This window comes from Tenrec ecaudatus, chromosome 1 (genome assembly GCF_050624435.1).
Source record: "Tenrec ecaudatus isolate mTenEca1 chromosome 1, mTenEca1.hap1, whole genome shotgun sequence".
Lineage (NCBI taxonomy): Eukaryota > Metazoa > Chordata > Mammalia > Afrosoricida > Tenrecidae > Tenrec > Tenrec ecaudatus.
Genome location: NC_134530.1, coordinates 70,873,391 through 70,888,836, shown reverse-complemented (window position 1 = coordinate 70,888,836; position 15,446 = coordinate 70,873,391). Strand labels below are relative to the sequence as shown.

At 40.6% G+C, this 15,446-nt stretch overlaps 2 protein-coding genes across 9 annotated transcripts in view; both read right to left on the bottom strand.

Annotated features, from left to right (window-relative positions):
- The window catches only part of MAST2 (microtubule associated serine/threonine kinase 2), a 188,963-nt gene that overhangs the window by 91,821 nt on the left and 81,696 nt on the right, over positions 1-15,446 (bottom strand). For all 8 annotated transcript variants that reach the window (XM_075555633.1, XM_075555636.1, XM_075555639.1 and 5 more), the window contains one exon: positions 3,951-3,982. In XM_075555633.1, the coding sequence (XP_075411748.1) occupies positions 3,951-3,982 (32 nt within the window). The remainder of the gene's footprint in view (positions 1-3,950; positions 3,983-15,446) is intronic.
- Positions 9,703-10,840, bottom strand: LOC142435076 (neuronal acetylcholine receptor subunit alpha-5-like). The gene is given in 2 exon segments (XM_075539713.1): positions 9,703-10,524; positions 10,526-10,840. Coding segments are annotated over 2 exon segments (1,122 nt in total). The 5' UTR covers positions 10,826-10,840.

Below are 15,446 nucleotides of genomic sequence, written 5' to 3'. Positions count from 1 at the left end.
AAACATCTTTGGGCAGAAATATTACAGAGGTAACAATGTCTTCTTATGCAAAGGGGTTATCATATACCGTACATGCTCAAGTATAGGCCAACCCAAACATCAGCCAAGGTACCTAATTTAACACCTAATTTTACCACAACAACTGTATTAAACATGTGCTGGAAAACTCACTTATACAAGAGTATATACGGTATATCCTTTCTAACCTGATATTGTAATCTTCCCAAAATGATTGGTCAGACGACAATCTTACAGTTCTCAATCTATGAGTCGAGATGCCTTTGGGGGTCAAGCCACCCTTTCACAGGGGTTGCCTGATTCACAGTAGCAAAATGACAGTTACGAAGTAGCAACTAAAATAATTTTATGGTGGGGGGGGGTGTCACCACAACATGAGGAGGTTTATTAAAGGGTCGCAGCATTAGGAAGGTTGAGAATCACTGCCCTAGAAAGTCATCAACAACGTCATAGATTAAAAAAAAAAAAAAAGTTCACCGCTACTATATCCAAAGCCAATCATGTGTTCATTTTACAATCTCTCTCTCTCTCTCTCTGTAGCATTTGACACAAACGATCACTTCTTCCTCCTCGATCTTGGTTTTCAAGATAGTATTGTCTTCTGGTTTTATTCCAGCCTCACTTCTATAGTCTCCTTTACTGATGTGTCCTCCTCTTCACTCTCTTCTTTCCTATTTAGATTCACCCACCAGGTCAGTACATCTCAAAGTAATTGCCAAGAAAGATAGTTATTCAATTCATTCAAACACAAGCCATTGCAAAATAAATAAAATCAGTTATTAGAAAAATGATCAAATGTTTATAAGTCACAACAATGTCAAATTACTAAAGAAGCTACGACATGCTTACTCTTAATTTCTGGGTTTAATTCATCACCAACTGGTAATATCACCAGTCAGCTAATCACACCTGACTAGAGTTCAGTAGATGATCTCATCCTATCTTGTGGATATAAATACCCTACACATGGCATCAAAAGTAAAAGCAATCAAGAAAAAAGCAGATAAATTATACTTCAACAAAATTAAAAACTTTGTCCATCAAAGTACAGCATCAAGACAGTGAGAAGACAACACAGAATGGTAGAAAATATTTGCAAATCACATTATCTGATAAGTGATTTGAGAAATAGTTGGCATCCATCATATATTTTTTTTTTAATTCTTTCAACTCACTAAGAAAACAAACACACACACAAAGAAAGAAAAGGACACAAGTAACCAAATTCCAAAAGTGGGCAAGAGATATAAATGAATAGGCATTTCTCTAGATATAGAAATGGACAAAAAGCATGTGAAAAGCAGCACATAATTAAGTCACTAAAAATATGCAAATAAAAAAAACCCAATGAGAAAGCACACTTCACATTGGCCATTTAGGAAAGTGATGTCGATGGGAGTGTGGGGCAGATGGAACCCTCAATTGCCAGTGGGGATGTAAAATAATGGAGTCACTTTGGAAATCAGTCTGGTAGATCCTCAGAATTTTAAACAAATATTCATCGTATCATTATTCATAATAGACAAAATATAAAAATAGCCGAATGTCTATCAACTAAAGAATAGATTTCTAAAAAAGAAAAACCATTGGTATAGCCATACAGGATACTACACTCAGTCATATAAAAGAAATGAGGTACTTATACATGCTACAACACTGTAAAATTCTAGCACTAACATCTGACCCTTTCTAACTTCAGGAGGAGAAATGAGAAACAGGAACAGCCTAAAATTAACCCTTATGAGGTGGAGGTCAGACTCTTATGAGATGGAGTTGCAACTCTTCAACTTTCTTACCAATTTTGATACTGGTTATCCCTTCCACTGCACACTCCACTTCTCTTTTGGATTCAATAATTGATCGTGATGACCACACACAACTCACAGACCATACATGCAGGTAAGTGCTTTATTAAGGAATTGGGATTGGGTAGCAACAGGCTACAACACAGAATCTAGACCAGAAAGCAAATAGGCTACTTCTAGAAACCTCTCAAGAAATGGATGGAATGAACATCCCTCCTTCAGTGCAATTCTCTCCATTCCTCTTGGCTTTGCAAATAAGCAAGGAATTCACAAGCAGGTTCTTATCTCTGCTGTGCATGCATTCTCTCAGCCATGCAGGCCTCCCCTCCCTTTCAGCTGTCTCAAGACCAGCCTTTTGTCAAGCCCTTCAGAACAGATTTCTCTACCATGACCTCTTCCACTGCTAGCTCATCAGCTCATACTCTGTACTGCAGTTTTATTAGCATCCTCAGTGCTGTCCTCACTACTTCTGCCACATGGCCCTTTCTGGGCCGATCACCACACGCTCTGCTACATGGCCCCTTTGAGCTTCTCACTGTCTTCAGGGTTACAGCTTTTCAAGAGTTTCCTCATCTCCTCTATCTTTTCTTGTCTCTCCTTGACTTTTCTCATTTCTTTGTCTTTCTTCCTGTGAGGCTGGATGTATCTGAGAGGGTTTCAAAAGCACAAGAAAAAGTCCACTGTCTTCTAATTCCATTTTTCCTCAATTTTTTTGAAGCCCTTCAAAGTATAAGCAAATTCCTGGTCAAGGCCACAGACGCTTCATTTTTATTTTTCATTTTAATAAATCATTTTATCGGGGGCTTTTAAAAAACTCTATTTCTATATCATGATGGGGAAATAGATCTATGTGCACATATATTTATAGGTTAGTATTAAGGTAGCAGATGGACATTAGGCCCCCACTCAAATACTCCCTCAATGCAAGAACACTTTGTTCTAAACTGGCATTCCATGATGCTCACCTTCCCGACAAGATCACTTAAGACAAATGGGTACATAAGCTAATGTGGTGAAGAAAGCTGATGGTGCCCAGCTATCAAAAGATATAGTGTCTGGAGTCTTAAAGGCTTGAGAGTACAAGCGGCCATCTAGCTCAGAAGCAACAAGGGCCACATGGAAGATGCACACCAGCCTGTGTAATCATGAGGTATCAATGGTATGAGGTAACAGGCATCAAAGAACAAAAACCCCACATCATTGTGAAGCCCATCTGTAGGCTTACACGGGGAGGAGATGAGAAAGTCAGAGTATAGTGTAGAAATGATGAAACATACAACTTTCCTCTAGTTCTTAAATGATTCTTCCCCCCCCCATCCCCATCCCAATTCTACCTTACAAATCTGGTTAGACCAGAGGATGTACACTGGTACAGATAGGAACTGGAAACACAGGGAATCCAGGATGGATGATCCCTTCAGGACCAGTGGTGAGAGTAGCAATACAGGGAGGGTGGAAGGAAGGGGAGGTAGAAAAGGGGAACCGATTACATATAACCTCCTCCCTGGGCGACAGTCAACAGAAAAGTGGGTGAAGGGAGATGTTGGACAGTGTAAGATATGACAAAATAATTATCAAGGGTTCATGAGGGAGCAGGGAGGGAAGGGAAAAATGAGGAACTGATACCAAGTGCTCAAGTAGAAAGCAAATGCTTTGAGGATGATGAAGGCAACAAATGTGTTTGACACAATGGATGTATGTATGGATTGTGATAAGAGTCGTATGAGCCCTCAATGAAATGATTTTTAAAAAAGGAAAAAAGAAAACTATTTCAACCTAGTCCCAAACATAGCTTCTCTTGTCCCAATTTGTCAGGAAAGTTGGCCTCTCCCTAGTATCATATTATGGGATAGATGTAGATGTGAAAGTCACAATTTCAACATGTTTAAAAGCTTGAGTCTAGAAATGTTAAATAAATCCAAAAATACAAATACAAGACTGATGAGTATTTAAGTAGAAATGCTCATAAAATGCTAGGCATTCTGTAAATAAACAAACACAAGCAAACAAAACACCCCCAACCACTCTTAAATGGAATTCTTCCATGTGAGGCTGAGAGCAATCCCCAAGACAGGATAATAACCATAATCACACTTCTACTGATAATAATAACAGTCTTCTACTTACAAACTGCCTCTTCTTGGAAGGCTCAACTCCTTCTGAAAAGTAAAACACAAAAACCATTAAGACAGAAATAAAGACCCATTTGATCCTTGAAGGTCTGAACTAAATAACCTACCAGAGTTATGTTATTATAGCATTATCTTAATAATGGTGAAGACTGTGGGGGGTGGGGGGGGAGGAAAGAGCTGATACCAAGGGCTCAACAGAAAGTAAATGTCTATAAAAGAATGAGGGCAACATATATACAAACATGCCTGATTCAATTTATGTATGGATTGTGATGAGTTTTATGAGCCTCCAATAAAATGATTCAAAAAAATTTTAAAATAATAGTGAAGACTAAATATTTCTAAATGATATTTTCTTTTGCCTCTTTTAAGTTTTAGTGAGATAAAGAACACTCAAATTAACTATAACCCTTCCTTTTAAAGAGAATGGTTTCCTAGAATAGTTGAATTAGTATTTTCTCCACTAGATAAAACCAGTGTAGATTCTAGGCATGAGTCTAATCATTAAATGCTGAAGAATAGTAAAGGACTCATATCATTAAAGTCAGATACATGAAAGGAATGACATGTGATTATTTTACTTAAAGAAATATAAAGGTAATATAGCAAAAGGATTATTAACATGAGAAAAAGTCCTTTTAAAAGTTTGGATTACTGTGATATTTCATATACATTCATAAGTAACTATTAATACTGTCTTACATGGTTTCTTATTATATGAATTCATTTGTAAATAGCTATTTTAGTCAGTCAATATTATAATTGGGAGATTAACCCATGTAGATGTGCGTCAATTTAGTCCAATCTATAAACAGACTAACATTTACTCATCAAATCGCGAGCTAATGAAAATTTAATTTGCGTTTCTAGGTTGTTGGGTTTTTTTGTGGTCAGTTGCCCAACCCTTAACCAACAGTGCCACAGAGAGCTCTTTGATTGTTGTTTTTTTACCTCCATGAAAACAATGCTACTATATATACTCTTGTACTTATTTATTTGTACAAGTGTCTAAAGAGTTTCTTGGAATCATATATTTAGAAGTGAACTGTTGAGTCATAAAGTATTTGATAATCAAAAGTGCTCCAAAAATGGTTGAAACTACTTATCCTCTCCAATACTACCTAAGAAAAGTTCTTTCCAGACTGGTCTCCCAACACTTACAGTCAACTACCATTAGAGACACTGTCATGCCCCCAAGTCTATGCCACCATCATCCCTGTAACATCCTCCTAATTGGTCTCCCTTCAATTTAGCTTACTTTCCCTTTAGTCTTAATGTTACCATTTACTGCCATTGAGTAAAACTGTCCCTGTGGGTTTTTCTGAGACTATAGATGGGAGTAAAAAACCTCATCTTTCTCTCAAGGAGTAGCTGGTGGTTCTGAACTCCTGATCTTGCAGTTAGCAACCCAACGTGTTTCCCACTATGCTACCAGGCCTCTTTCTTAATGTTATAATCAGTGTAAAAACCCTATCATTAGTGATTATTTGCTGGATGATACCTTTGGAGTTAACAAAACAAATACTGCCATCAAAAAGATTGTTTTAATTATGTCCCTCTATTCTCTACTGCATTCCTGGATACTCTGGCAACAAAAGAAAATACACATGAAGAAATATCCCCCATGAAACACACACACACACAAATATTCACGGGCATATGCCCATTCTCCCTTCCACACCTGTTCAATCTGTGTGTCTATGACTCCTCAGAGATCACCATTACCGCAAGATTGTGTACTTACCAGTATTTACCTGTGGCCTTTAACTCTCACACTCTTCCCAAGGTGTTCCAATGCCCCCACAACTTTCTGCTGAACTCCCTCTTAAGGTATATTGCCTTCTCCTTCATCCTAGTTAAACTCAGTAATTTACCCATCCCCCACCACCACCACCACCCCCCGCCTTCTCTTCGCTTCTCATCCCTGGTAATCATCAAAGAATGCTTCGTTTAGTGTGATAACTTTTTCTTGACTTTTTACAGTTGTAGCTCTTACAATATTTGTCCTCTTGTGGTTGACTGTATTAAACATAACCGAATTACCTTAAGCAAATGAATTAATGAGGTCTGAGGACTCAGGACCATGGATGGTCTCAGGGGACACCAACACCAAGATCAAATGGCATAACACAATCCACTGAGACAATGTTCTATATCCTACTGTGGTGAGCAATGACAGGTCTTACAAGTTTGTGGATGGCTATCTAAGGTGCAACTGTTCATTTCTCCCTGAAAGAAGCAGAGTCAAGAAAATTGAAGACATATTGGTGGCAATAAGTCCAAAAGACTAACAAAACGACTTGAGACCAGAACAACTAGATGGTGCCTGAAAGGGATCATATTCAGAGTCTGGATAGAGGGGTAGAAAATCATGATACATAACTCAAAATTATTAATAATTTTTTAAAGCCAGGCTTACTGATCAGATAAGAGACTGGTGAGATCCTGGGACTAGAGCCCTTAGTCACCCTCAGGTGTGGAAATGAGCTCACTACTACGATTTAATTTTCAGCCAAAGAGACAGGCTTATAAGGAGAGTAATGATACTAGGGAGTTGCACACACCTGAGAATAAGCAAGCATTCGTGATCAAAAGGGCAGCATTTACCCAAGACAAAGTTCAAAATGGTTAGAAGGAGTAAAACATGAAACATGGGAAGAAGTAGGATAAGGGGTGCTACACTGTAAGAAATGCAATGACCTAATAAAAAATATATATACACTTTTGGATGAAAAACTGATTTACTCTGTAAATATTCATCCAACTTCTTAAAAAAACTTTTTTAAAAATGCAGATTGGACCGGGTCACATCTGAACTTAAACTCCTCAATAGATAAAAAGTCTAGAAACTTGTCTGTAGCCTACAGGGTATTTTTTTACTGGGGAGTAAAAGTACTCCCTACTTGTTCAGAATAATTTCCACAATTCTCCAGCCTTGCTGAGGCTTTAGTTTCTTAAACATGCAATGCTCTCTTTTATCTTCAGGTCACCAAACATATTATTCCCTTTGGCTGAATCACTTTTCCTAATCTCTTTTTCTCCCGCACCCCCACCTTTCCCTCTACCCTACCCTCTCTTCCTTGCTCTCTCTCTCTCATACATTATTGGGTCTCAGTTTAAACCTCATTTCATCTGGGAAATTTTTCCTATTTAGTTTCCCTCCACATATTTCCAAATAGTCCTTTAATTTCTCGGTCATACACAATTCACTCTTCACTTAATAATTTAACAAACTAGTTTCCTTAAGTTACTTCTATCTCTGAATAAACAAAAACCAGTCTTTCTCAATGACATACCTAACATCTGGCAGGCGGCAAATGAGTAAACTCTCCAAATTCATTGCCATCAAGTCGATTCCAACTCAGTGACCCTAACAGACAGGGTGAAATGGCCCCTGTGGATTTCCAGGACTATAACTTTCTCCTGCAGAGCCACTGGTGGTTTTTAACTGCTGACTTTGTAGTCAGTAGCCTAACTCACTGGTGACTAAGTCAATGAATCAGTTTAGTAAGTAAATACACTGTAAACACTATCACCATTATAAAGCTCACAATAGGCTCTTCATTCCCCATCTGGAGTGAAACTGACGACAACTGTCTATTACAACTAGGTCAACTAAAATGATTTTAATGCCACAATATATTGGCATCACATATTATCTACTGACAAGGCCTTCTGGATAGTATATACTCAAGGGTAAATCAGAAAGAATGCTTTTAAGAGAGAAAGCATTACCTAGGAGGAAATCTGACTCAGTATCACTGACAAGCTAACCTTGAAAGGGCCATTATTCCCAAATGCAGTCATTTCCTCAGCTCTGGCAGCAAACATCTGCTGGAATGCAAAAGATGCCTTTGTTATGTAACAAATTTACTATTACTACTACCCTTGACTTTGTAGTGTTTTAGTCTGCTTATTTACATTTTAAGGTAAGTCTATTACAAGGTCAGGAGTCAAGAGGGAAATCAGTGAAAGTGCAGCTATTATACATCTATGAGATTCTTTTTTTTTCACTTAAGCCAAGTGGAAGATTTTTATAAGTTGCATTTATACATCAAAATCTTAAGTAACAGCAATGGAGATATAAGAGTGATCAGGGATGATGGCATGCCAAGATAGCTGACAAGCAACTTAACATTCATCAAACCAGAATTTCATTCAGATGACATGAAACACCTGCCTACTGTAAAATGCAAATTCGATCGGGGCCTCTCTGCCTTCCAAAGAGTGCTGACATGAACGGAGATGGGTGACTTACTCTACATACAAGAGTTACAAGGGCTAAATTCAATCCAACATTTCAGGTTTGGCTTTTCTGGTCATAGTCGCATAGGGACATTTAAATGGAACTTGTTTGTCTGGGATCCATTCGTTATACGATACAAAGACTTAATAGTAAAACTAACTTCGGTCAGCAGCCTGTGCAGCCCTGAAACTTGATCACTGTAATTGTTAGAGAGACAGAAAAATGGAAACATTCCAGATATTCACAATATGCTTATATCAGATTCGACTGTTGTGCCATCTTTAATCTCAGTAAGATGGTTTTCTTAGAGAACGCTTTAAGCGCATCCATAGACATGGTTTGAAAATGCGACTCATGTCATGGCAGCGGACTCATCTCTGATCAAAGAAGCCCTGGCAGCACTGTCGGTTAGGCATCAAGCTGCTAGTGGAAAGGTCCGTGTTAAACCCACTAGTTCTCCTCAGAAGACACATGAAGCTGTCTGTCCCTGGAAAGATCTACAGCCTCAGAAACGATATAGGGTTGCTGTGGGTTGGAGTCCACTCAAGAGACCATTAGGTTCGGAAGGCTTTTGGATTCCACGGTCAAGGATCAAGAAATACTAGCACAATTTATCGAGAACATGGTGTATTAAATGTAGACAATGTGGCCAAGGGAGTTGAAGCTAACATTAAGAATGTGCCGCTGCATGTCCAAGGAGTTGCCTGGTGCATGATTCTCCAAGGGAGCTATAGAAAGGTAACGCAATGGCTATTCAGCATGGGCATCTAAAGAATAAACCCACCACCACTGAGTGGACTCCCGACTTGCGGTGACCCTGCACAGGGGTTCCAGGGCTGGAAGTCTTTAAGGAATCTTTATGGAAGAAAACAGCCTCCATACCGCCTCCAGCTTTCTCCAGTAAAGCAGCTGGTCGGTCTGCAGCTCCTAGGCCAACACTTACCCAACATGACCACCAGGGTACCTGGCCTAAAGACAAAACTCATGGGACCAAGGAGTTCCCCATTCCCATTCTTCATCTGTGAACCAACAGGGTTCCAGAAAGCAGCCGCCCACGAGATTGTGATCATACTACGTATGACAGCACATTACACTGAAGATCAGTGATAGTCAGAGGATACAGGGCAGACTTAAACATCCAGCGTCACAAAATATTGGTGTTAAAATGAGTCTTCAACGACAGCTGGTGTTTCTCAGCGTAATCAAAACATGCACTTCACTGTTTGCTACTAGGTCGAATGACTTGCCAGGACACAGCTCCGGGTGTTCACTAGTAGCTCAGGTAATATTTGGGTGCTGGCTTCCAAAGGGCAAAAGTGATTAGGTCGCTTCTTACTCTCGGTCAGGCAGGCAGGTGTCCTAATGCACAGTGCAGTAAGAGAAGCTGATTTTAGCAGCTGCTAACCTGTTCAAGCTAACGTTTTCATCCATGTCAACCAGGTGCCTTAAGAGACACGTGCCTTTAGGTATGTAAAGTCATAATACAGCCCTTTGTGAAGTATCACTTGTTTGCATTTCCAATATGCATGGGCACAATTATGTTTGCCCATTTATAAATTACAGGAGCAAAAAGACCAAGAGATTCAACAACTGAAACCAGTAGAAATGTCCACAGAAACATCCGGTCGAGAACCTGGGCTATGAATTTCCAATCTTCTACAATCTCTCGGACATCGTTCTCCTTCATGACGTGTCTTGTGATATAGCGAATAGAATCGAGTGCTGCTTCCAGGGTGTTTCTGGAAGACTGCGATCCACTCTCATGCTCTGCTTCCTCTCTCGGGGGGAAGTACCAGTCCGCATGGCTCCGCATGCAGAGCAGCTTGGGAAGCCTGTGAAGAAAGAGCTTGTGGACCCATGGGGCCATCGCATCGTGGGTGGAGGAAGACTGGTGGTAGATGTTGATGGTGAAGACGGTGACCATGATCGACAGCGTCACGAAGATCATGGTAAACACCAGGTACTCTCCAACCAGAGGGATGACTTTGGAAGAGGAAGGGATGATTTCTTCAATCGCCAGAAGGAAGACGGTCAAGGGGACAAGGACGGAGGTGCAGAGACAGATCTTTTCCCCTTCGTTTGAAGGAAGATAGAAGACAAGGACGGTTAAAAAGGAGAGCCCGATGCAGGGTATGATAAGGAACAAGGTGTACAGGCACCTGATGACAAAGGAGTAAGTGATGGATGTGTACCAGCAACAGCTATCCGTTCTGTTCCCTTTGCTTCCCTTTGCGCTCAAAATTTCCCATTCTCCATTGTCAAAAAAGTCTCTCTTGTCCACTTCTTGGTCCTCTAAAATCAAATCAGCTTGTGATCCATCGTAAAGTCCAAGAGCTGAATTTCATGGAACAGTTTTGAAGATCAAATGGGAAAAACGTTACATCGATGGTGCAGGAACTTTTGTAGCTTGCGGGCGGGGTCCAGGTGACAGTGCCATCGTGCCTGACAACTGTTTTGGTACTGGCACCTTCAAAACACCCATCTGCGTTATCAAACAAAACGATGTCTGGGGTCTAGATTGCATCTGAAGGGACACGTATAGTTTTTATTCCACCGTAGTCCAGGGGGTTCCACCTTAATTTTACATCTGTCCATTTCTGCTTCAACCAGACATTTGTTGGCATTAAGTGATTTTTCTCATCCACATCCACTAGTTGAGATATAGCCAGGCCAAACTTTATCTTGTCATTCAGGTGGTTCACGGGACGCACCCATCTTTCATAGTCTTCAAATAAATCCTTAAACAAACTGTCTTCATGTCTTGCAATTAAGGATGGTTCTGACCAGCCCCCGAGCCAGCCGGGCCCCAGCGCCTCGCGGGCAGCAGGAAAAGGAGGAGCCTGAGGGAGAGGCGCACGGAGCCCAAGACCTTGGGGCTGACTCCCCGCAGCGCAGCCCAGAACACGCGGGTGGTGTCCGGAGGGCTCCGCCGGGAACGCGGGTTCCTGGAGACGAAAGGGGTGTGCGTCGGCAGAGGGAGGGGTGACCCAGCGAGCCGCTCCAGTCCCGCTGCAGCCACCTCAGCCCCACAGCCGGCGGCCGGCTCCATCTATGAGATTCTTACAAAAGTTGTCTTGATCCTTTGTTTGTTCCATTGCATTCACATTGTGTCATGATAAAGTATTTAGATTATACAACAATACTTATATTACGGTATGCAGAAAATAGCACAAAATTTGAAGTTAAGAAAACTAGGTTCATGCAGGCTCAACCCAATAACATAACCAAGGAAATGGAAGAGGAGGGCCCTCGATGAGATGGACTGACACGACACAGTGGCTGCAACAATGGGCTCTAACATAAGTACAATCAGGAGGACGGCACCAGGACCAAGCCATGATTCACTCTGTTATACCTAAGGAAGTCGGAGTGACTAGTTAGCACCTAACAACAAACCAAATGTAGATTTCAACTACTGTTCAGGCTTACAAATAGTGGCTATAATGGTTAGATTAAAAAATGTGTATGGATTTTATAAAGTACAACACAAATAATAGATGTGTTGTTCTTTCGTATGTGTTTGAGGAAAACTAAAGATAGCTTGATGATAATAGGGCATTATAGTTTGATAGAAAAACACCCAGAGTACACATGAAAAGATGATCAATGTCATTAGCTATTGCTGTCATTGTTGTTAGATGCCATCAAGTTGGTTCTGACTCATAGCAACCCCACATACGAAAGAAGAAAACCATGTCTGTATTTATACAGACAAAATAAACAGAATAAAACCATGTCTGGTCCTGTGCCATCCTCCCATTTGTTGCTATGTTGGAGTCCACTGCTGCAGCCACTGTGTTTGTTACCCATCTCACTGAGGGCTCCCCTCTTTTCACGACATTACCAAAAGTCTGATAAATCAAAACCACAATGATATACCACTTCATGCCCACTAGAATGGTTATTATAAAAATAAATAAATAGCAAGTATTATGAGAATGAGAAGAAACTAGAACTTTAAGCTACTTCTGGTGGCCACTGTAGAAAACCGTTTGACAAGTTTCTCGAAAAGTTACACAGAATTACCATCTGACCAGCAAAAAAAACTTGTGATTAAATTCCCTTATCTTTTCGTTCAATTTTCCACAACTCTTTTTACAGTATTGGCACATACTCTATATAACATACAATTCAATAGTTCAAGCATATCAAGAATTGTACAATCATGACCACAATCAATTTTATAACATTTTTTTTCATGGTTAAATTGCTTTTTAAATGAGTTATTTAATCACACTCAGTTACAGTGCTCCCTCCTGAACTCATTATTTGCTCCCCAAATCCCTTACCCTCTTTATCTCCCATCCCCACTCCTACATCCCCTATAAGCCCTTGTATCTGTTATTATCGCGGTGCAACTACTCCTTCTGTGCTTCACAAACTGGAAAACCCAACAGAAACAATAAAAACAAAATAAACTGGTAAGGATAAAATAATAATATAAAGGTAACTATACAAATAATGAGTAAGAAAGAAAAGAACACCATCAATATTCAAAATGCCACGGAAGAAATTTTTGTCATGGAACTACCAAGAAATACTTGCACCTAGAACAAATCCAGGTTGGGCCAAAAGAGAGCTCAACTAACCATGTATCAAGTTTGATCTAGTGTAATCAAGATTACAATGATCTCTATCTGATAGTAAAACTATTTGAGACCCTTACCTGTGGCTAAAGGGAATCTGCAATCAGCTTAATCTGACTCGATACTCTGCAAATGGGTTTGGGGCTCCCACTGTCCTCCATAATCTTCTACAAATTGGATGTTCTCAATTTAAGCTCTGATCCTTTTCCCTTTGCATTATTTGAATTTTGTTATTGTTGTCTTTGGATCACAAGTTGTGCTTCTTCCATGTGGACTTAGTTGACGCCTCCCTTAGATGGCCGCTTGTTTGAATACAAGCCTTTCAGACCCCAGACACTGTCACCATTACACTTTGCTTTGGTACCCTTATCTTCAGTGGTCATCTCATGAAGGTGAGGAACTGTTTTTGGGTTAGGGCTAGCTTTAAGTGGGAGTGCAGAATCCATCTGCTTGCCATAGCATATGTATAACTCAGGTTTACTTTGGCAGTCGTATTATGGGAAAATCAAAACCCCATAGGCCAACTATACCAACAATAGCAACAAACCAGCAAGCAAACAAAAACAAACAAAGGCAGAAAAATAAAAACCCATAGAAACAAAAAAGCAAAACCTTATCAATCATACCCCTGAGTATGTATAAGGTGAGTGCACTAATAAAATCAACAACTTTTCCAATGACAGCACTCCAGACACTGTACGAGCGGTCTATGCTAGCATAGTTCCCCTGAGTTGTTGCCCTACACAGTAAACTCTCCCATTTAATTGAGCTTCGTTTGCCCTAATTATAGGGACTTTTGCCAGGGGGAAACTTATTAGATGAATTCTTCAAAGTACATACCCCTGCCCAACAGATCAAAACCTGTCATGTCACTGAAAGAGGGGCATCAAGGTACTACATATATGGTGCTTCTGGGTCCCTTTCCATTTGACACGCACCAAGCTGGGGGTTTCCCCCAAGCTCCAATGACTGCCACTCCAACATCCCCAGAGTGGCCACTCTCTGCTTCCTCTCCCATGCGACTACCCCAGTTCTCAGTCCAAGGGTGCATGCAAACTTAAGGCAGAGCCTAGTTCATTCAGCTGGACCTCTATAAGAAGTCCTTCTGGTATAAGCTCCTGGGTTGTGCCACATTGCGACAAGGTCGGTGTCCAAAGTCATCATGGTGCTTAGTCCATGGCAGGGTTCACTAAGGGTTGGGTAGAAATGTATTCGTAGTTATCTATCCAGGAATATAAAATCTGGCCCATTATCGGACCCCCACCCCTGAAATTTCCCTATAGTCATTGTTTAGCACCCCTTCCCAATGTGAGTATACTTCTCCCCAGTCACCCACCATACTCACCAATAGAACTATCAAGTGTCTCCTCCAAACTGTAGGTGATCCCCTTCCCCTGGTCTTGGCTTGGTTTTTCTGGCAAGGTTCTCCAATCGTATGAAGGGGGGGGGGGGTCCACTGATTTGTCCCAGGCTTGTCTCAATGTTGTACAGCCTCAAGTAATGGTCTCCCATTTCCCCCTCTTGAAGGTATGACTCCAGACAATGTAACTCCTTCAAGATGGCTCTTGTGAGGTGTGCAAATGGGAGGGGATACATGGTTCATGGCTGGTAGGTAGCCTTCTTCCCTTTTGTGCAGGAATTAGTCCCTAAGATTTGTTTAATTGGTGTTTCTTATAGTAGTGGATACATACAACAATTGTCCTCTTGTGACTGACTTACTTCACTCAGAATAATGGTTTCCAAGCCCTTCCATATCATGTGGTGTTTCATGCTTTCATCACTGTTTTTTAAGATGCACAGCATTCCATTGTGTGTATGTACCAGAATTTCTTTATCCATTCTTCCACTGTTGACATTTGGGTTGCTTCCAGTTTCATGCTACCATGAACTGTGCTGCTATGAACATGGGAGAGCATACATCCATTGTGTGTGTGTCTCTTATTTCTTTAGGGTATATGCCTAATACTGGAATTGCAGGATCATAGGGGATTTTCAATTCCCAGTTTCTTTAAGTATCGCCATATCGTTTTCCACAATGGCTGTATATATTTACAAGTCTACCAATATATGAGTTCCAATCTCTCTACCTCTTCTTCAGCATTTGTTGTTTTCTGGTTTTTTAATTTGGGCTGGCATTGTGGCTGTAAAGTGGTATCTCATTTCCACAAACTTTTTTGAAGCCCCTTCAGATACCCAAAACACAATTGTAAATCAATGTTGACTGCAGCATTATTCACAATAGACAAAAGTTGAAAATAACCTACCGTATTTACTCATGTATAAGCCAAGTTTTTCAGCACAAAATGTGCTGAAACTGGGGTTCGGCTTATACATGGGTCAGTAGTACCCCAGTGAGGCATAACATTGCCGTTCCTCTGCTGTTCATTCAAAGCCCCACTGACACTGCAGGACTTTGAATGTTTGTTTACTCACATCTAACCATTCAAAGCCATCCGATGATGTGGATGGCTCCAATTCACAGAGGCACCCATAGTGATTCACGTATGCCAGCAGCTGAACTGGTAAGGATGTATCTGTGGCTGCACTCCGTCTCTCCCCTCTGGTTTGTGTTAATTGACATCCTGCATTTCCCACTCTAGGCTTATACTCAACAGAGTCAATCAGTTTTTCTGGTGTCCCAGGTAATAATTAGGTACCT